Genomic DNA, 22,500 nt, shown 5'->3' with positions numbered 1-22,500 from the left:
GCACGGGGGGGAGGGGGAGGGGGAGGGGGAGAGAGAGGGGGAGAGAGAGAGAGAGAGAGAGAGAGAGAGAGAGAGAGAGAGAGAGAGAGAGAGAGAGAGAGAGAGAGAGAGAGAGAGAGAGAGAGAGAGAGAGAGAGAGAGAGAGAGAGAGAGAGAGAGAGAGAGAGAGGACGCCCCCCTCCCCTTTGTGGGCTCCTCCCATCCCTAGGAGCAAAAAGAACCCCCACCCTATTGTGAAAAAAAAGGAAGAGGAGGAGGAGGAGGGCGCGGAGAGAGGAGCCCAATCCGCTTTTGAGCCTTTCATCAAACCAGGGGGGGATCCTTTTTTTTATCCCGAATGTCTGAAAGCTAAAGCTCTATTTGCCCCTTCGCTACAATGGTCGCGCCTCTGATGAACAAAATCGCCTTGCACTAACCAGAATACAATTCGTAAACTGCATCACTGAGATGAAAGGGTCTCTGTTAAATAGCGTCACACGATAGCCAGAATACACTTTTTAAAGTACGCCACTCAACACATACGCCTCCTGTTAACTAAAACCAGCTACAGAGGGCTAGAATACAATTCATGGAGTATACCACGGACTTATAATAATAATAATAATAATAATAGTTAACACGAGTTCCACTGACTGGAAACCCGCAGCCCCACTGTGGCCGGCAAAGGTCCTCAGGCCTTCATCATACTGGGTAGAAACATGGATCTGGTGATTGAGTATGCGTCACTGAGACGAGAGGGTAAGTCGAGGAATTACCATTGTGTCCTTAGCCAAAGGGAGAGTGATTAAACCTCCAGATGTGCTTCAGGATCTATATCCGAGGTGCCGCCGTCAGGTGATCTCATCCAGGGAGCTGAAGGAAATCCCTTCAAGAGCGAAACGATGTACGTCTGTGATTTTTAATAGAAAAAATTCCGAAGTTCTATAAAGAGAGGAGTAGAAAGGGAGAGAAAGAGGGGGGGAGAGAGAAAGAGGGGGGAGAGAGAAAGAGGGGAGAGAAAGATGGAAGAAAGAGGGGGGAGAGAGAAAGAGGGGAGAGAAAGATGGAAGAAAGAAGGGGAGAGAGAAAGAAGGGGAGAGAGAAAGAGGGGGGAGAGAGAGGGGGAGAGAAAGGGGGAGTGAGCGAGAGAGAGAGCGCGTACACTTGAAAACAAAACCTGACAGTCGCGCTGGAAGGGTCCATATGAGAGATAAAAACTAACAAGACGTTAAAAATGATGGAGTGGTGTCCCTGTATCTATGGCAACGGGTGGGGATGTCAGGTCAGTCATCTGCCCAGGAAAGAAGGGGAGAAAATGTATAAAATAAATAAAAATAAAATCTTTCGTGGTGGGTCCCTTCTCCGATTTCGGATCCTTTGGAAACCTTTCCGCGGCTATTTGGGCGACGTCTTTTTTTTTTTTTTTTAACTTTCAGCTATATTTTTATGTTGCAGTCACCCGCACTACATTATACGCATCACATTTTTTTTTTCTTTAACTATGACAATGAAGGGTAGGCGTGTTTAGTTTAGTCTGGGTTAGGTTAGGTTAGTGAAATGGTTTGAAGTAGGGGAAGGGACCCATTGATTAAGAGTTCTGTTCTTACCATCCAACGCGTCTCATTCAAGAAAAGTGACCCGGAGACGGGGGCGGCCAAGAAGAGCAAATCTAAAAGCGGCCTCTCTCTCTCTCTCTCGTCCCCTCTCTTTCTCTCTCTTGACGTTGGAATCAGCTAGAAAGAAGAAGTATGAGAAGGGCAAGAGAGATCTCCACCCAAGTGCAACTGGTTAAGTTCTTGTTCCCACTGCAGTGGATTAAGTTAATTTCATTCCCATTGTAGTGGGTTAAGTTAATTTTGTTATTACTGCAGTGGATTATGTTAATTTGGTCTTAGTTCAGTAAGTCATGTTAACCTTCTTACCGCGTTATGTAAATCTTGTTACTACTGAAGTGGTTCGTGTTAATTTTGTTCTTATTGTAGGAAAATATATTAACATTGTTCTTACTGCAGTATGTCGTATTAATCTTGTTCCTACTGCAAAGGTTAAAATTAGTTTTATTTCTATTGCATCGAGCTGTGTTAACTTCGTTCCTACTGCAGTGGGTTAAATTAATCTTATCTCTACTGTATTATTTCAATCTCGTTCCAAATAAAGCGAGTTACGTTGATCATGTTCTTACTGTAGAGATATGTTAATCTTGTTCTTACTGCACTGAGTTATATTAACCCTGTTCTTACCGCAACGATTTATGTTAATCTCGTCCCTAATGTAGTATGTTAATCTTGTTCCTACTACACTGAGTTATATTATCCCTGTTCTTACTGCAACGAGTTACGTTAATCTTGCCCCTAATGTACTATGTTAATCTTGTTCCTACTGCAGCGAGTTATATCATCCCTGCTCTTACTGCAATGAGTACATGTTAACCTCGTTCCTAATGTACTATATCTTGTTCCTACTGCAGCGAGTTATATTATCCCTGTTCTTACTGCAATGAGTTATGTTAATCTCATTCCTAATATATGTTAATCTTGTTCCTACTGCACTGAGCTATATTATCCATGTTCTTACTGCAACGAGTTATGTTAATCTCGTCCCTAATGTAGTATGTTAATCTTGATCCTCCTGCAGAGAGTTCAATTTATTCCGTCCCTGCCATAATTCTTAAACCCCCTTGACAACAGCAAAGGTTGAACCTTTCCCCTTTAGTGTCTAAACTCGACTTTATGTATTTATACTGGCTGTCGCCACCCAGCGGGAGAGCCTTAGTAGACGTACAAAGGTTGGAAATGATCTCGACTGACACCCTTGCGTTTATAATCTTTATTCTGGCTGTCGCCGGGGGATTTTATTCAGCCGACCCGGGGGGAAGGGAGTTTAAAAATATCAACCCTTCGACTTGTAGTATATATATACTTACTTCTGGTTAGCGCCAAAAAGCCTATTCGGTTGAAGTAGAATAGAGAGGTCTTCACGGCGCCAATAGATCGGAAAAAAATATAAATAAAAAATAAATAAAATAAAATACAATAAATAAAGTCAATAGGGTCACATTCTGTGGTTAAAAGTCGGGAATCTGGTCTTTACGGCAGCGAGCAAAGCTGAGGTGACATGTATATATGGTGCGAGGCCCCGATTCCACTTTTCCATCGAACGCGGATTCCGAGTGTCGAATGCGGCACCAGCGAAGAAAGAAAAAATTATGACTTCACGCCAGGAGGCGATTAGCTGCGGAACTAAAGCCGTCACGTTTGCCCTATGAGTTCTAGTAAGTCACAATTAACCAAGGGATAGGCCGGGTCCCCACCCGGGTTCATGTAGCTTGTGCGGAACATCACAACACGAGAAAAAATAAACAGATAAAAAAAAAAAAAAAAAAAGGAAAAGAAATGAAAAAATAAAACGACGAAAAAGAAGGAAAGAGACAAAATGTACAAAATTAATCAATGGAGATCAGAAGCCCTCACAGCTGCGCGGTTCAATGGAACCCGAGCCTGGCCAATGGATGGCTAACGGTGATCCGTCTTAGCCGCCGCACGCCACGAGAGAAAAGGCGAATTCTTCCACTCCCCTTACTTCAGGGGGGATTGCAAGGAAGACCTCGTACACGAAAACGAGCACGGATAGAAACGCCTGTTACCTACATCCCATAGACGAAAACCAGCTTAACCGATACACGTGCAAAACACTACCCTAGTTACCTTGATTTCCACAAACCCTTTCCTAAAATTCTTATTACGATTACAACGAGTCCAGACAACGGAAATTGTATTTGGAATTTAATTGAATCCATATCAGGCAGTTTCCGCTATTTCTAAATTATTACACGTTGAACGGGTTTCCTGTCGGTGCTGTGAACAAAGCTGACCAAACGGAAAGTGAGGAACAGCTGTCCCCTGCACTTAAACGCCCCTTGAAAGCGTGCGTGTGCCGCATTGCCGGCCAAATACCGGGGGCCACATGGAGACACTCGAGCGATGGCTGCAAAACTCTCTCTGTCTCTCTCTCTCTACACACACGCACAAACACACACACATTCAAAAAGACAAGGCTGGTCAATGAAGACAGGGCACCATGAGCGTAGATACCCCCCCTCCCCCACAATTAGATCAATACAAATTGGGAAACTCACTCACACACAAAAACAATTCAAACCGAATTCGACCAATGGAGGTTGAGACGGGACTCAACGAGTGTCACTTTCACCCTGTATTGCACGCTCCGTGCTCTAAGCAGACCACAAGGCAGATTATCCCTCTTTCCACACGACCCGAGCCGGTGGCCCAGCTATCACCACCGTTACCTTCTCTCGCCAAAACGACATACGAGGAGAAACACCTGTCACACGAACGCACCTGGGGCTGCACCGGTCGCAGCCACGCGGCCTCGAGGGCTCCCCCCCACCCCACCCCACGCCACCCGGACCCCAGACCCCGGACCCACCCCAGAATCCCCAGCAGCCCCATGTCACTGCACCACTGAAGCCCCCAGCTGGCCACACCCATAATATCTTGGTACAATGAAGGCCCACTCTGATCATAACACGCCCCGGGCATATTCACGGGACATAAAATCGGCAGCACGCACGCCCACAAACACACATGAACGACCTGTAAGCTTGTGAGCATTCATCCGGGCGGGTAGTAACTGTCGATAGCTAGTTGAGCACGTGATCTGAGACCATGGTGAACGAGATACATACAGGCAAACAGACAAACACGCGCGCGGGGGAGGGTCAAGACGGGCAGGGAGGGAAGAAGGGAAGAAGAGAGGGAGGTAGGGAGTAAGAGAGGAAGGAATGGAGGGAGGGAGGGAGAGAGGAGGGAAGGAAGGGAGAGAGGAGGGAAGGAAGGGAGAGAGGGAGAGAGCCCCGCGAAGCACGATTAGATGAGCGCACATAAACATGTACACACACACATTATGCGCACAGCTGAACATGCATGCACTGGCGGGCACGATTGTCCTCCTTGGGCCAAAAGCAGTATTCTTAGTATTGTGCGAGGCCCGTGCGGGCACGCACGGGCCTTGCCGCGTGCCCGCCGGCGAATCCAACAACCCTCTGGCAGAGGCCCGTGGTCTTCAACGAATATTCGAGACCTCGAGACATGACGCGGTGGTAACTATGAACCGTATTCACTCTACGCATTAGGTTGGTGTCATGTATAGCGTTATCTCTTCGGGTTGAAAATTTAGCTTAGGGACACGACTGAGAGAAGAGATGTACAGAGTTCGGGCAGAAGGCCCAAGGCTCCGCCGAGACGGGCCTCCTTATCGGCCTTACCTTTCTGTATCCGCCGTGGCCTTGCCCTTCATGACGTCACGAGCGCCGCTTTCACCTTTCCAGCACTCTACTGTATATAGAACAACAACAGCTGGGAGACTCCTTCAGATCTCTGTGTACACAGACACTGCACTCACTCTCCCACTTGTCCTCCAATATCAAGGAGTAACTTCTTCGAGAACAACACTATCCTCCAGGTTCTCGTCAGCACAAGTGGGACCTCGCCGACCTCCAGGCCCAGATGCCGATACTGGCTGACGGCAGCTGTCTTGTAGACAGCTCCCTTAACATGGAAACACACTGTTGAACGGACCAATAGGTTTTCGTTATTCTTTCGTATTTGAAACCAAAACAAATGGTCCAGGACCATACACTACACTGTATGTTCACACTTCATCACCACTCACACCACATCACTACGATAATACTTTTAATAAAGGATGTTGATGTCATCACTATACACTTATAATACTACGGTGTGTGAGGCAAGGCAATATTGGTGTTACCTTTGCAACCACTTTTGTTGTGAAGATTTTCTCCACTGCCACTGCACTCTACACACTGCTTAGTAGCCACACGCCATCACTTGGGGAACGGGCTAAAGAGACAGGCCTGGGTCCGGGCCGCATAATACTAAGGACACACACACACACACCACCGGCGTGGTGCCCACGACTCTACGGCCGTGACCACGTTGACCGCGGGTTGCTTGCTGGCTCTCTCGCTCGCTCGTTCTCACTCTCGCTCGCCGAACATCTCACTGGCCGGCGTCGTCGTCGCCGACTCTGGTCGTCGTCGCCACAGCCTTCACCCCCACCCCCACATGACGACATTCCGCCTCACACACAAACACTCGCCCCGCCGCTCCTGCTATCTTGCTTGCCTGCGCGGCAAAGCCGCCGCCTGGGAGGCGGCTGTGGTGGCTGCGGTGGCTGTAGCCCACCGCACGAGAACAGGGAAGCTCCGGGGGCGTGGGGCAGTCGGCAACACGGATCCCGGTGTTACGCACATCTACGTCACACGACTCAGTCAACCGAATACTGTGTCACAAGCAGCACACTGAAGTAGGTGGCGCGGCGGCGGCGGAGGAGGCGGAGGAGGAGGAGCTGGAGGAGGAGGAGCTGGAGGAGTTATCGAGACGAGAAGGGAGAGGGGGTGGAAGGGAAGGGAGGAGGAGTGGGGGCAGACCTATACACACGTACACTACGGAAGCGTCGTTGAAGCGGCCGCCATGATGCTGGTTGCCATGGAAACGGCTCCCGAGCCGTCCCCGCAACACAGGCACTTTTGGAGGATGAGCATCATCTTTCTAAGAGTAATCTTTTTCTTGACAGCTGCTTCAAACCCGATTTCTAATTCTCGTTCGCCCCGTTCCTCATGATTTCAGGGATTGGGTTAGGGAGATTCTAAGTAATTCCTACCCCTTTACCCCCTCCCCACTCCCCCTCCTCCTCCTCCTCCCACCCCCATTCATTTGACCAAGGTCGGGTACGTCACATCCGTCGAAGGTTAAAGCCACATCAGGAACACCTCGCTTATAGACACCCCGAGCCCCGAGGGCTGCTTTGGCACATTGTGCTGTGCCGTTGTGGACGAGCTCCTGGTTCTATGCTTGGCCACCTTCGTGTACACTGGCACGTACGCACACACGCACGCACACTCTTCTCTCTACCGGGGGTTTCTATGATTGGGAATATTTCCCAATATTCGCAACGAAAAAAAAAATCGGGTATAATACGTTAGAAAGTGTTCTTGATCACATCCTCACGCGCATACACACACACATTATTAGAAAGTGCTTCTAAGAAGTATTCGCCATGTATAAAAAATTAAAAGTTTTTGATTATAATTTTTGGACATTTTCGAAAATTTGACTGTTGTAAGCCACGTTTCATCACACGTCATAATTACCTTCATCACGTCACACGTCATCACATTGAAAGCATTACAATGAGATGGGCCTACAGCACACACCCTGGTGTGGGAAAAAAAAATCCAATAATTGGAACGAAATGTTCCCAATTTCCGTCATGGGTACCTGAAAGACTTATTAAAGTTCTGGTGTATTTTCGGAAAGCTTTCCAACTTCCTATTGGGGACTTTTTTCCGAATTCTAGAAATTCCCAACAAAGAGAACCATTCGCATGTTCTATCCACGAGAAGGAGACACAGGCTGAAACGGTCATCTCGCTATCTGGATAATTAAATCGTCTGCATTTAACCAGAATAAAATCACTGTGGCCTTGGAATGGTACATGTCACCAACGGCAAATGAAATCTTGGTATCACATGCACACGGCCAGCTAAACACGTCAACATTATAACATGCCACGCTGAGCCAAACCCGCTCGGTACGTTACCGCATCTAAACATCTTCATTCTGGCTACCAACAAACGATTTTATTCCGTTGAGGGATGGGTACACTTTATCCATATACCTGCCCATATCCTGAAGATAGTAAACCCATTTCGCTCAACCCTTCCCATACGATTTTATTCAAGAGGACCGTTTAGGCTCAGCTCAATAACTTCACTTATGAAATACTGTTTTTTAGTCCCGTGGTGGCCATTTCAATATTGAACAAATCCTCTGACACCCAACATCTGCTAATCGTTTTTGGTCTGATGACCATGAATGAGGCTAGTGTGGACCCTTCCGGACCCCAGAACCCCGGCATCGCAAACCAAGGGCTTTGCGAGTTCGTGCTTCGTTCAATGGCGTGTGCAGAAGGTGTTTGAATGAGCGAACCCTTTGCGGTCGCCGTGCACACATGGATTGAATTCCCCGGTGATATACAAGAGCCACGAATTGGTGTTCGTTCAATCGATCTATTAACAGACAACCGAAGTCGCTGAAGCAAAACGTGTGACGGGAACTATTTAACGTATCTCCGGGTAAATAAATTTAAATTGGACGCTCACAAGTTTTATGGAAGGGTGAATGATCGTTAGAATCGTTCCCGAGACCAGGTACCGGACGCTCGGGGCCGCACCTCCATGTGGAAGTAGTGTGGGTCGTTCTGGGCGTTGGTCGGATTGATGGTTCTTCTCAAGTTAGGCGCTGTGCCCTTGGGGGGTCTCCTCATTGTCCATCGTTTCTGTGTCTCCGTTTAAGGCACCCGGTGATGTGATATAGTATATTATACATTATATATATATATTATATATATAATTATATATAATATATGTGTATATATATATATATATATATATATATATATATATATATATATTACGATGAGTTGCACGCTACCTCCCCTCCTTCATCTCCCCCCGAGCCGGTGACACAGAAATCAAACCCAGCCCTCTCCACAAGTCCCCAAACTTCAGAAGTCCTGCCACATACGCACACACACACATCTCTCTCCTATGCAACAACTGCCTCTCTTGGGTCTACTTAGAATGCACCACACTCGTCAACACCAAACACAACAAACTGGACCTGCTGCCTGCACACACCCAAACCTTCAGCCAAAAAACACGCTCAACACAAAACAACATAAATATGCTATATACACTAACGATACCGAAAACAAGGTTGAGGCAATCTTTACACTAACACACCATGAAAAAAAATCTCGCCACAGCCCACACTACCAGTCTTTAGACAACACCACAACCAGAGGACAAAACACAACACAATAGTGGCCAGGCAACACATGTACACAAAAGCATACCATTCAGCAATAAAACAAAAGGAACCAAACAATCATTCACAGACACTACAGTGAAAATAATCCGCAGGGTTTTCCGAGTGGAATCGGCGAATGGAAACAGGGGTAGCTGATCAATACCAGACGATTTCATTCAGTTTTAACCTTTCCACTACAACGGACTTGTACGTTGCTTCGAACTTGTCGCCGGCCGGTTTTATTCAACCGAGGGAACTTGCCATCCCCGCGCAGCTAGAGGGCCGAGTCTAATGTCATTCTTTTTTCATTTCATTCTAGCTTACACTGCCCTATTTTAATCAGCTAATGGGGGAATGGGGGGATCATATTGGTATCAAAATGAGATCGCCATCAATCCAAACCCCATTCTGTCCCAAAAAGAACCCCTCAGCATAAGAATAAAAGCATTACCCCCCAAAAAACGGAAAAGTCTGCCCCCTCAGTGCAAAATAAGTAGAGGGCGTACACTCTCGCTCAGGCGGCTTTCCCTCATCTACATATATCAGATCCGCTGGGGTTAGGCCACAGCCACAGCAATTTCTGGGAAGGATCGTTACTTTTCGAAAGACGGTAGGAGGAGAAAGAGAAAAAAGAAGAAAAAGAAAAAGAAAAAGGAGGAGGAGGAGGAGGAAGAGAAGAAGGAGGAGGAGGAGGAGAAAGAGAAGAGAGAAGAAGAAGAAGAAGAAGGTGCGTGTGTGGGGAAAGGATAAATCCAAACCTGGAAGAGGAGGAGGGGGAGATGGGAAACGCACCATCGTCTCCAAGGGGTTACGGCAGTCAATCTTGGCCACAGATTAGCACCAACCGCCGCCGCCGCCGCCGCCGCCGCCGGGCCAGGAGCTTTCCCTCGACCGAAAAAGCCTTCCTTGCCTCTCCCCCCCCCCCTCCGCCTCGCGTTGGGCCAATGACAGCTACAGACCAAGTTCTCGGTTACGCCCAGCTGGCCCTGGGCAGAGGGCAATTCCAGTCTTCGAGTCGATTGCTGCTCCGTATGTCCCTACGACGCCACCCTCCAACGCAAACCTTCTTTCACAAGATCTAACGACACCCAACACCACTCCTCAGTCCTCTTTGCCAGTAGCCCTCCCAACGATGTCAGTAGTTTGGATTTACTTTTCACGGAAACTGCTAGAAACTACGACCTGAACTGGAAGGAAATTATGGCAAATGGAGTCCCGTAGCCTCTGACGCAAAGTGTCCATAGCCTGAAGGTACGGGTTAAGAACCGCTTCTGCACTGAAGTATTCATTAAGGAAAGGGGCGAAGGTGGACCCGAATTCCTGTCCGACTTCATAAAATGTACTCCCGGGACCACCCGTTACCGACCCCAAAGGACTACCTCCTTTCTCCTCCTCCTCCTCCCTCCCGACCTCCTCCTCCCTTCCTGCGGCGTGTCTTCCGAGGAGCATCCAGTGCCCTCGTCCCAGCTGGTTCTCCTTAACCCACCGATATCAATGTCCCTACTTACTAAGAAACAAAGATGAAAAACGTGTGTGTGTGTGTTTGCGCGCACGCGTAAGGTCATAGAATATACTCGTATATCCACAGATCGGGACATACATGAGCCCACCTCTCATCCCACTGGGTAATAGCTACTGATCACAAGTTCAACATATGATGCAAAACGTTAAACTGTCACACACATACAAAGCAGGACCCCATGATCGTAGCTCCTTCCTGCATGCTACGATATAGGGAAACGCACACACTAATCTTACATACATCATCCGCGTATCCACCCAAACATATATAAGGGCGGGACGTGACACTGTTACACTAATGGGCTCTAGGCTCAGCGGTCTTAAGGGCCATTTACACGGTCTAACAGTCTGACAAACCCGGTTTGTCAGACAAGTGTTTGAAGTGATGTTTGACCGTGTGAATGGGGTATTTGGTCGTCAAACACGTTTGTCGAACGTGTTTGACAACCAAATACCCTATTCACATGGTCAAACATCACTTCAAACACTTGTCTGACAAACCGGGTTTGTCAAACCGTTTGGCCTTCTAAATGCCCCTTTAAGGTTCGCCAGTGAGGTGTGGGCGTGGGTGTGGTGTGGGCGTGGTGTGGGCGTGTGGGTGAAGGGGGAGGGCGTGTGGGGGTAGGGGGGGTGTCTGTAATCAGTGCAATGTAATTGGTGGACTACACGTCGTTTACTGAAACGAAAATTATCATCACTATGTTATTTTTTGTTGGCAATCCTAAGGTTCTGCAGAACTGATATTTGTCCATCGCTTCCTACTTTTTTAATCTTCATAAAACTGTAATCTAATAAAAAATAATACCGATTTACATTCCCGGGTTTTACTGAATCACAATTTTTCATCACCAGTTATCCAATATTGATAAACCTGTAATTTTATCAAATCTATGATTTACATATCAGGAGAGAGCATTTTGATAAAGAAATATGACCCAGCTCGGCTGTCGTATTCACAATATCGCTGATAAGGCAGACACTGACGCCGTGAAATGAGATACGTCATAACGAGACACAAATCGTAGCTCCTTTGCGTTGATATCGACGTATATAACACCAAAGGTGCCCCACACCCGCCGTCACCGCCACCTCTCCGCACCTGGATATGGGGAGGTTGCCGAGGTTGCCCTGGTCGCCGCGCCGCCACAAAGAGGGCTTGGCAAGGATTCTTATCGAACGAGTCACGGAACAAATCATTACGAGAAGGGTTATATACAGACATACACACGTATACATATACATACATACATACACATACACACACACATACAGTATATATTATATAATATATATATATATATGTGTGTGTGTGTGTGTGTGTGTGTGTGTGTGTGTGTGTGTGTGTGTGTGTGTGTGTGTGTGTGTGTGTGTGTGTGTGTGTGTGTGTGTGTGTGTGTGTGTGTGTGTGTGTGTGTGTGTGCGTGACGTCCTGTGTTGTTCTATTCTTAATCCTCTATCACCAGATGACACGCTTTGACGCCACGGCCAGGGGGTTTCATTCCGCACGAGGTGATCGGGAGGGGAGGAAGGGGAGGATCAAAATAGACAAATAAGAGGGCTCAACAGGTCAACATTTGTTACCACAAATCATTAATCCGTTGACACCGGGGGTAGCTTTAATGTATAAATAAACAAATAAATAAATTCGGCCATAGACACGTGTCTTACTCTTCCACCTTCCTCATATATTATATATATATATATATATATATATATATATATATATATATATATATTTCAGGTGACTCTTTTTTGCTGCCTGACATACCCCTACACATAACCCTCCGCTTTTTCCAACGTGCTTAATGCAGTCAATACACTAGGGGCTTTACTGACACATACGGAGCAGAGTCACGTAGCATTCTTTTAAAAGACTGGAGACTAATCTCCATTCAAGGACGAATGCTGATCATTTCATTCCTACTAACCACCTTCCCCACCACCCCCGCTACCCTCCTTAAATCTTTCCTTCACATCTCCGGCGCGCCATTGTTCCCAAGGATAGAAGCGCCTGTGAAGGGCAACGAAACACAAACCCCGGCGAGGCGCCACACGGGGGGTGAATAAAATCGCCTGGCGGCACTTGGTTCAAGGTGGTAAGTACTCCCAGGCAGGTACAAGGTCGATAGGTGTTTCTTCTCCATTACACGTCTTGTTGACAATGCGCAGGGGATCATTTACACGCATCTCGTTACCAACATCGTTAACTCTCCCGACCGACTGACACGTCACCCACTTCGACGCGGCCATGTGGTTCATCGTCCTGGGTTTCGTTTAATGCCAACAGGCGATTCTATTCAGCTGTGGGAGACGAAACGAGGTCAGGGTGTACCGGCGTCCCGACTCGGGCCTCAGCTGAAGAGCATTGTCACTTAGCGGACCACGTCTTATCGATAGAATATGCGAATGTACTGGAAATTATTCATATATCGAAATTAGTTTTATTGGTCCACTACAGAACCGGCTTATCCCCATGAAGAACGTGCGTCCATGTGTGTGATTCACCATGGTCTTGGATCACGCGTTGGACTTGTGGTCGACAGCAATTTCCCTCTCGGAGGAGAGCTCAGAGCTCGTATATGACCGATCTATGGGTAATGCTGTGACCTTACACGCACGCGCACGCACACAACTCCCCGCCCACGAGAGTTGAAGTAACAACCCGCAGTGGAGCGATACTGAAATTATTTCAGCCCTGGGCGGATTCGAACCCGGACCGTGTAAACAATGCTACACATCATCAGCGTGTCTAAACCTCAGAGTACCAAGATAGCCACTACACCAGCAGTCTTTGCTACTGCCGTCCATCTGTTGACTTGACACCTCGTCAAAGACTTTGTGTTCCCTAAACCTTGGAAAAGTTGTCCTCAAATCAACGGCTGTGCTGTCGAGTTGCATCAGGTCCTGTTATCAGGAATAGTAACCTTATCACTAAGGGGTGGAGTGGGGGGGGGTGTTCTTATCGCCGGCGGCTGACGGGCTATTAAATCGGTGGCTTATCGCCTTTGGAGTACTGTAGGAGATAACGTAAAGCTAATATACTTTCCAGAGTTTTATCCGTGGCGAAGCGGTTAATCAGTTCCTCAGTTCGATATGCGATCTCATTAAATCCCGGACGAGCACCTATGTCGTCACCTTCCGTGTCCATAACTTCGAGTCCCTTCTTTGTAATGTATTAATCCTCCTCATGACTCTGTATATCATTATCTATTTCACATTGTGCATACAGGATGTTGCGTGGCTTAACTATCTACGGCTTGAGGCCCAGAGACCGTTCCCTGATTTCCGGTACGACAAAACTAAAGTCACACACACACACACACACACACACACACACACACACACATGCACGCAGAGAGAGAGAGAGAGAGAGAGAGAGAGAGAGAGAGAGAGAGAGAGAGAGAGAGAGAGAGAGAGAGAGAGAGAGAGAGAGAGAGAGAGAGTGAGAGAGAGAGAGAAAGGGGGTGGAGGGAGAACGTGGAACAATCTACATGACCTTGCAGACGCAAATACGTAACCTTTAAAGTATCACAAAACACTAATCTGGCCAGAGATTAAATAAAAAACGTATATGTATATATATTAGCCGTTGGAGCAAGAAATACACTCTTAACAGTAATAACAACAATAATAATAATAATAACAATAATAATAACAATAATAATAACAATAATAATAACAATAATAATAACAATAAAAGATGGAAGTGCACACGAAATCTAGATATAAATCCGTAGGAGTAAGAAATACACTTAACAGTAATAGTAATAATAATAATAACAATAATAATAATAACAATAATAATAATAACAATAAAAGATGAAATGCACACGAAATCTAGTTGGAGTGAGAAATACACTCTTAACAGTGATAACAACAACAACAACAACAACAATAATAAATAATAATAATAAATCATCATAATAATAAATAATAATAATAAATAATAATAATAAATAATAATAAATAATAATAATAATAATAATAATAACAATAATAATAACAATAATAATAATAATAAAAGATGAAGTGCACACGAAATCTAGATATTATAAATCCGTTGGAGTAAGAAATACACTCTTAACAGTAATAACAATAATAATAATAATAATAATAATAATAACAATAAAAGATGAAGTGCACACGAAATCTAGATTTTATAAATCCGCTGGAGTAAGAAATACACTCTTAACAGTAATAACAATAATAATAATACTAATAATAATAACAATAAAAGATCAAGTGCACACAAAATCTAGATATTACAAATCCTTCAGCAAGAGCCACAACGAACATCAATGTCAAGTGAAGGGAAACAAGAAAACATTCGAGAAAGGAATACCAAACGCGTTTTGTTATGGCGAAAGGAAAAGGAGGAACCACTGCTTGAATAGGACCTAGACCGATCGGCACTCGCGTCCCCCTTCGACGTGAATAAAATAACATCAAAATCTTCGGACTTGTGGACACCCAGGGCACAAGCTTTCAACAATGTCCCAGCCCCTCATCAATAACAATACGTACCCACAAAATCATGTGACATCGTGCATCTGGCATAGTGTATGAAAAACTGTTGTTATTGTCGACATCATAAAAAAATAAGTTTCAATTATTAAAAAAGGAATATTGTCGATATTATTATAAAAAATTAAGTTTCAATGATAAAAAAAAAACATGACGGACTATCCCAAGGTATAATCACAGGGTAAATTACCCTGAATGCACAATATGCCAATATTTACAAAGAGCAGTTTCCCCTTTTTCAATCAAGTTTTGTCCCCAGAGAACTTACTTCAAGGTAACAAGGCCCTGTAATTACCCATTGTGCTCTTTCCCCGCTCGAAAGCATGCACAGCATTAATGACTGCATGACCAAACTGTCCTTCATGGAACTTTCATGAACGCGGACCATGAGTCCATCATTTCTTTCAGCGAGTAGTACGCCGCCTGATTAACATTCAGGCCTTACTTCACCATAAATCTGAACTAATACATCTCCCACTTTTTTATCTTATTTTTTTTTTTACCAGTCGCAGAAATGGGAACGTAATGCGTTATAATTGGGAGGGAGATAGACAGACAGACTGGTTGACACAGACTGACACAGACAGATTGACAGACTGAGATAGACAGAAATATTGACAGACTGAGACACACACACACAGGTAGCGTGTGTATAAACCTAACTGTTGTATAGGGGAAAGGAACAACACTCTTGAAGTCCTGTGTGTAAGTATATATATATATATATATATATATATATATATATATATATATATATATCAGATAATCTCTTTAGCAGTAGCGCACGGGACTCGAACCCGATGCGCTTGGAAGTAAACTCCCAAGACACACTCACGCCTTAGACCTCTCGACCACTAAACAGCATATATAATATATGTGTGTGTGTGTGTGTGTGTGTGTGTGTGTGTGTGTGTGTGTGTGTGTGTGTGTGTGTGTGTGTGTGTGTGTGTGTGTGCGCGCGCGCGTATACCACGGAACCAGGCCAGCTAGACCTTTCGCCGGCCCTTGACAAGCTCTTCGGCGAGACAGGGCAGACTTCCACGCCATGAAGTCGCCTTGATGGCCGGGTCTCGTGAAACACTCGGGTGTTTCCGAAAACAAGATGGCCAAACTAAAGGTCCTCAGGTTCATCCTAAGTTCGACCCCTTGCCGTTTTTTTTTTTTTTTTTTTTTGTTTTTTTTGACGGACAGAAGACAAAAACTTGACAATAAATATTTTGTTCATGCTGATGCAAAGCAATTTTATTCATCGTAAGATCCTCCGCCTTGTTAAGGGTTAATATTGCATTGCAGCTGAGAGCCAAACACCGCATCCAAAACAGAAAAAAATATTGTATATACATTATTAAAATGGGAAGAAAAAAGGATGAAGACAATGCGGAGGGATACGAAGAAAATGAGGAGGAAGAATAAGAAGACTAAGTAGAATCTGAAGAAAAAGAGAGCAATAACAATATCAAAATAACAACAATTACAACAATACATACATATATCAAGGACTTTTCCCCCTCACAAAAGAGGTAGCCAAAGTCAAAGTCATAAATCCACTCCCACCCATTCCATCCACACATACTCCACTCCCATTCACCACCCTTCCCTCCCTCTTTTCTTGGCTCCTCCTGGACGACGGGTTATCCCTGCATCTCGCCCACTGCCTTGGGTCAGAAGCAATGCAGCAAGACACAGCACATCCACAGCAAGTTGTAATCCATATTACAACAATAACAACAACAATTCAACCTAAGATGCTCATCATCATCTCTCATACAATGCCGTAAGCACCTCTGGGATCGATGTCCCCGCAAAGACAGACCGACCGGCGTCGTTGTCTGCCTCCATGGGACACTTGTTATGCCAAGACAATGATCAACCTCACTTCTGGGAGGGAGTTATTCCCCTCGCTCTCGTTTAGAATTATTCATCAGGTGAAACGGTGCGGCAGAGAAGGGGGGGATATGGCTCACTCGGTATTCCCGCAAGGCTCAGGGACCCGAGAGAATCCTTGCCCCCCGCCCCCCAAAGCTCAATGGGCAAAAAAATCCTCCCCTAATATCCAAAAGTAGAAACCCGCTGCCCCGCGCATGCGCACATCTCAGTACATCCTCTCGAAGGAGTTGCGGTGGGGCGAGGTGTCACCCAAATGAAGTCCCTTCGCCATTGATTGTCGCATCTAGTTAGTAGTTTAGTTACAAAACACCCTAGTGTATAGTTAGAATCTACATTTTTTCCAAGTAAGTATCTTTACATACATACATAAGGATACAATTTCATAAAGCATATATTCTTTAGTGGGAGGCACCGAACATTAGATACATACGGAAGTCAGTTCGAAAACGGCATCTGAGCCATAAGGCCATAGGAACCTGAAAGTCTTGCTCTTTCACACACTGAAAAAGATGCCTTATGCTCAGGAAAAACACGGACCAAAGTTGGTTGTCACGGCGTTTGATCCCAAAAATCTAGCTTTAAGAATATGTTTCTAACTCCTCCATTAACACCACCACCTGCACCACTATCATCATCATCATCACCACCACCACCACTGTCATCTTTTGACTCTTCTTGTTGAGCTCCCCAGAGGATTTCCTTCCTCCACTTCGTCCTGACTTCTGGAAATTAATTATTGGACGTGGAGATCTAAGTCCTCTTGGTCCCTTCCAGTATGATGCTGAAGAAACTGATGTCCCTGCCCCCAAGCACATCCGTCCCATTAAAACTGCAGACATTCCAGGTAAAATATAAATCTACCCTTTAGTGTCGCTACAGCAGTAAAACGAATTGGTTCTTTGGTTAAGTTTTATTTGCGAAATACGCTGTGTACTTACAGTGTGAGATTGGTTGGTTTGAGTTTGTAATATACTTGGTACCATGAAAATGGTGTGTTCGTGTGTGTGTGTGTGTGTGTGTGTGTGTGTGTGTGTGTGTGTGTGTGTGTGTGTGTGTGTGTGTGTGTGTGTGTGTGTGTGTCTAGGTAGGGGTGCTAAGAATACCAATGATCTGACCTGATCTAGCGTTACCTGACCTAATCTAACCTGACCTAACCCAAAACCTGACCTAACTTAACCTTTCTTAGACAAAGCTATGACCTTTTCCGAGTCTTTTATTTATTTTTTCTTCCCTGCGACTTTTCTCTCTCGTTGACCAAATGCGCGAAGAATTGCGACAAATGTCTTCGGAGGGGAAAGTGCCGAGGTGGCCGGGCTGATGACGATGCAGCTTACACTTTAGGTTCAGGGACGAGGTCCCCCCCCCCCCACCAATCGTTCTCTCTATTGAGGATATACAAGACCCGTCACTCCCCAGTATTCGGAACGAGCACGCTTTTCGAAAAACCAACATGATCTAGACTTCAGAAAATCTGGTTCCATATATTGGGCTTCCGTTTTATATATATATTATATATATATATATATATATATATATATATATATATATATATATATATATATATATATATCAACTACAATTCACTTTAATTCTAAGCCATCAACATCGAGAAGCAATCGGTAAAGCTACTATCACTTGTCGCGTGCTAGCGGAGGTTCGAGTCCTTGGCTGTACCATGTTTCAATTTCTGCTTCTATGCCTCCTCGAGCTTCTCGATGTTGATGACTTAGAATTAAAGTGAATTGTGGTTGATAAATGTAAATCTGTTCACTGGGACCTATTCTCTCTCTCTCACACACACACACACACACACACAATGTGTGTATATATATATGTGTGTGTGTGTGTGTGTGTGTGTGTGTGTGTGTGTCTGTATATATATGTGTTTGTGTGTGTGTGTATGTGTGAGCGAATATGCTTGCGTATGCGTGTGTGTGTGTGTGCCTGTGTGTATGAAAGTGTGTGTGTGTCCCTGTGCGTGTCAGTTATGAACTACCGAGTTTTATGCTTCCACTCTCCAAGAAATGGATAGAAAAGAAAAGAAAAAAATTGATAACAAAAAGAAAAAAAAAAAAATGCCCAAGGAAATATAAAAGATATAAAGAAAAAAGCCCATAGGAAATGAAAATATGAAAAATTAAGAAAAAAGAATGATAGAATAACAATAGCCCTTAGAGAATTAACTTTCCAATCAAGGAAACGTGGAAAGAGAAAATTTTAGCCCGGAATAGTACCTTTATTTTAAGTCCAAAATCGACTAATTGCATAGCCCAAAATGCATTTAATATCTTTTTAGCCCAAAAAAGGTCCCAAATCCTTCTTGGAACCAGGAGGTTCCCCTCAGCTGAATAAAATTGCTTGGCGACGACAATCACAGAGGATTAACTCACTCATCGTCCCACTCCCACGCAGTGGGAAGTGAAAAACCCTTGTTTAGGTGAGGCCTGTCAGTTGCATTGAGCCGCTGTTTTTCTTCTTCTTCGCGTTCTTCTTCTTCTTCTTCGCGTTCTTCTTCTTTTTCACGTTCTTCTTCTTCTTCTTCTTCTTATGGGGCTGTTTTGCTTCGAGCGACTGCCGCTTGAGTCGCTAAATAAAAATCACCACACAAGCTCCCTATCACCACCAAAAACCTCCATTACTACAAGTGTGGCTTCTGTACTCTCAGTTTGGCACGTCGCCTAAAAATTTCGTAAACATAAACTTATTATTTACATTATTATATTATTTGTTTATTCGTTTGTTTATTTATTTGTTTATTTATCATTATAATTTTTTTCGCATCCGACCTTCATATGGACCAAAAGGTCTCCTGTTGCCATGCTCCGCCTTTGTAATCCTTTGTAATATATATATATATATATATATATATATATATATACACATACATACATATACACATAGAAAATAACCTACAATAGCTTGACAGCGATGTGTATAAATATGTATGCAAATAGATACGTTTTGAATTGTGGGGGGTGGGGGTCTGTATGTTAAATGAAATAGCCCAGTAGACTCCAGGTAATTGTTACAGCTCTTATTTACCAGCACTTCTATCCTTAGTAACAAGAAAAAAAATAATGACGCGATATTAAATATAGTCCCATTTCCAAAAACACTTCGTTCACGCAATGCAACAATTCCTATTTCTGACCGAACGTTTAGGGAAACAAATCGACTACCTGAACAACTGGAGAAAGTCTATTGCGCCGATTTGGCCGAAAGTGGAAATCCGTGTTGAAATCAAGCGAAATCTCTCCTCCGTGATAGACTGGTCATCCCATCGTGCCCCAAGTTATAATACAATTTGCACTCGCAGCTAAAACAATTGGTTAACACGATTATAAAATCAAACTGTAAAGCAGAGCCGGGGTCTCATCCTCCTAGGTTTTGGAAATGGGCAGAGTTGCCAATTAGCATCCTGACGGAAAGATTGAATCGGTGTGTTCTAATGACATAAACACTGGAGTTAAAACTCGCACACAAATATATACCTATACTGTTTATATAATAATACAATTAAAAAGTAAAATAGATAAATACTAAATTAATAAAAAGAGGAAGGACCTTGACATTTCTGGCAAAACTCCGAGCCACACTTTTCGAATTTCTCTTCCGTAAATCAAAGCAGGATCCACAGAGACACAGTATGGTCTCGTTCCCGTGAAATACCAATTATTTACTTATCAAATAACTGGAGCCAAACTTTCGAACACCAAGGCGGTAAAACATTTCGCACCCTTTGTTCTAAGCTAGTTGTTGTTGTTGACCTAGTTATGGACCAAAAGGTCTCCTGCTGGCGTGCTCCGCCTTTGTAATCCTTTTGATGGTGATATCAACTTCTGAGGCAGACGCAACGAACCCTGTCTCAGACTCCCAGTCTCAAATCTCACTCATATGAACCAATGCCCAATGATCATTACAAGCACTTTTCATTGCCTTGCACCGTATATGGTGATGATGTGACCTATACCAATTGCACGGAATCATTTGACGTTAACCACAATAAAACTCCGAAGAGAAAGTCGCTTGGGAGGCAGGAACAAAACCTACAAGGAATTTTACAGTTGTCAAAAGTTCAGTCAATGTTAAGTCACGATTCTTTCAATACGATGAATCGGTGCCCGATGAATCCAACTTTTACAGACTTTAGTCGCATCCATGCGGACAAGTCACGTAACATTTTTGTATGATTAGAAACTAATCTATGTAAAAAAAAAATAGATTTTATCTTTTACCAACCCTCAAATTTTTTTACCACCCCATAACTCCTCTTCCGAGTCTATACATACACAAATATATGTATGTACATTTTATTTATATATATATATATATTATATATATATTATATATATAATTTTTTTTGTTTATAACATATATATATATATATATATATATATATATAATATATATATATATATATGCGTATGTATGTATGTTATACGTATAACATTCTGACATCGTAGCGAAGAGGCGAAATCCAAGAGTCGCTCTTGTCCACCCCCCACCCCCCCTCCGCGGGACCTTTCCTGGAGGCCGGATGGATGGCACCGGCCGGCCAAGGTATCCGTTGCAAAGACGGTCACACAAACCAAAAAATGGCCACAGAATCCCTTCATGCGTTCAAGTGACTGAGGTCGTGGGTGATAAAAGATGGCGATATTTTTCATATATTTTCAACGTGACAAGTAGACGTCTCAATGAATAAATAAATATATATAATAATTATAATAATAAAATGGGCGTCTTGTACATACTGGGATAATAGCTGTTGTGTATGGAGTCCGAAACCTGGGTAACCAGGTTAGGCTGTACAGATTTGTTGCTCGCACTTTAAATGTGACGTTGGGCTACTGTTCCTTTGACTCCCACCAATGGAGAAAGTTTTCTAAAAACCAAGAATTGCTCGATCTGCCATTCATTTATCAAGATATCGATCCACCCCGGTACGGCTTGGGATATTTACTTTCTTATTCTTTTCCATTTTTGCTTTTTTTTCCCACTCTCTGGGCGAAGTAGTCTTGAACAGAGTTATAGATGCCTAGGCTGAGACTTTACATGTGATTCACCACTGTCTTAGATCACGTGTTGGACTCGTGATCGAATTTATATTAACCTCCCGGATAAGAGCTCAGAGCTCGTATGAGCGATCTATGGGTAATACTGTGACCTTACACACACACCCAACTCCCCACCCACGAGAGTTGGAGTAACAACCCGCAGCGCAACGACACTGAAATTACTTTAGCCCTGGGTGGGATTCGAACCCGGACAGCCGTAGTGGCAGGCGAGAACTCTAACCACTCCACCACGAGGTGTGGTGTACAAAGTATGATATGCAGAAGGCCAATTCCACGCGGAAATGATGGTCACCTTCAATCGCCTTAAGAAAAAAAAATATATATTAAAATAAAAAATAAATACGACACCTGGGGTGAGGATGGGGGGGGGGAAGGCAATTTCGGCTGTAGACGTTTCAACCTGGACCTTTCGGCTGTACACGTTTCAACCTGGACCTTTTGGCTGTGGACTTTTCAAAAGCCTTCAGACTTCTCCTAAGTTAGATGTTTCGGCCTTTTTTCCCAGGGGTAATATAGACGAGAGGGACACTGATCCCAGAAACTTTTCCCTGGATTACATACAACTGCATGAATATTTGAGGTGCCATGGCTAAGTT

At 44.2% G+C, this 22,500-nt stretch overlaps 1 protein-coding gene across 7 annotated transcripts in view; it reads right to left on the bottom strand.

Annotated features, from left to right (window-relative positions):
- Positions 1 to 22,500, bottom strand: part of LOC143019641 (uncharacterized) — a 264,093-nt gene that overhangs the window by 161,899 nt on the left and 79,694 nt on the right. Inside the window, exons 1-2 of one of the 7 annotated variants that reach the window (XM_076175466.1) lie at positions 5,919 to 6,320; positions 5,264 to 5,563 (exon numbers count right to left, since the gene is read on the bottom strand). The exons of 3 other annotated variants lie outside the window; for them this stretch is intronic. In XM_076175466.1, coding sequence (XP_076031581.1) covers positions 5,264 to 5,295 — 32 coding nt within the window. In that variant the 5' untranslated portion in view covers positions 5,296 to 5,563; positions 5,919 to 6,320. Of the gene's footprint in view, positions 1 to 5,263; positions 6,321 to 22,500 lie in introns of those variants that run through there. 3 more of the 7 variants (XM_076175467.1, XM_076175464.1, XM_076175468.1) reach the window with 3 other exon arrangements.

Source organism: Oratosquilla oratoria, chromosome 37 (genome assembly GCF_046742065.1).
Source record: "Oratosquilla oratoria isolate Oo_2021 chromosome 37, ASM4674206v1, whole genome shotgun sequence".
NCBI classification, from domain to species: domain Eukaryota; kingdom Metazoa; phylum Arthropoda; class Malacostraca; order Stomatopoda; family Squillidae; genus Oratosquilla; species Oratosquilla oratoria.
The sequence above is the reverse complement of the archived record's forward strand: the minus strand, read 5'-3'. Positions and strand labels throughout refer to the sequence as shown.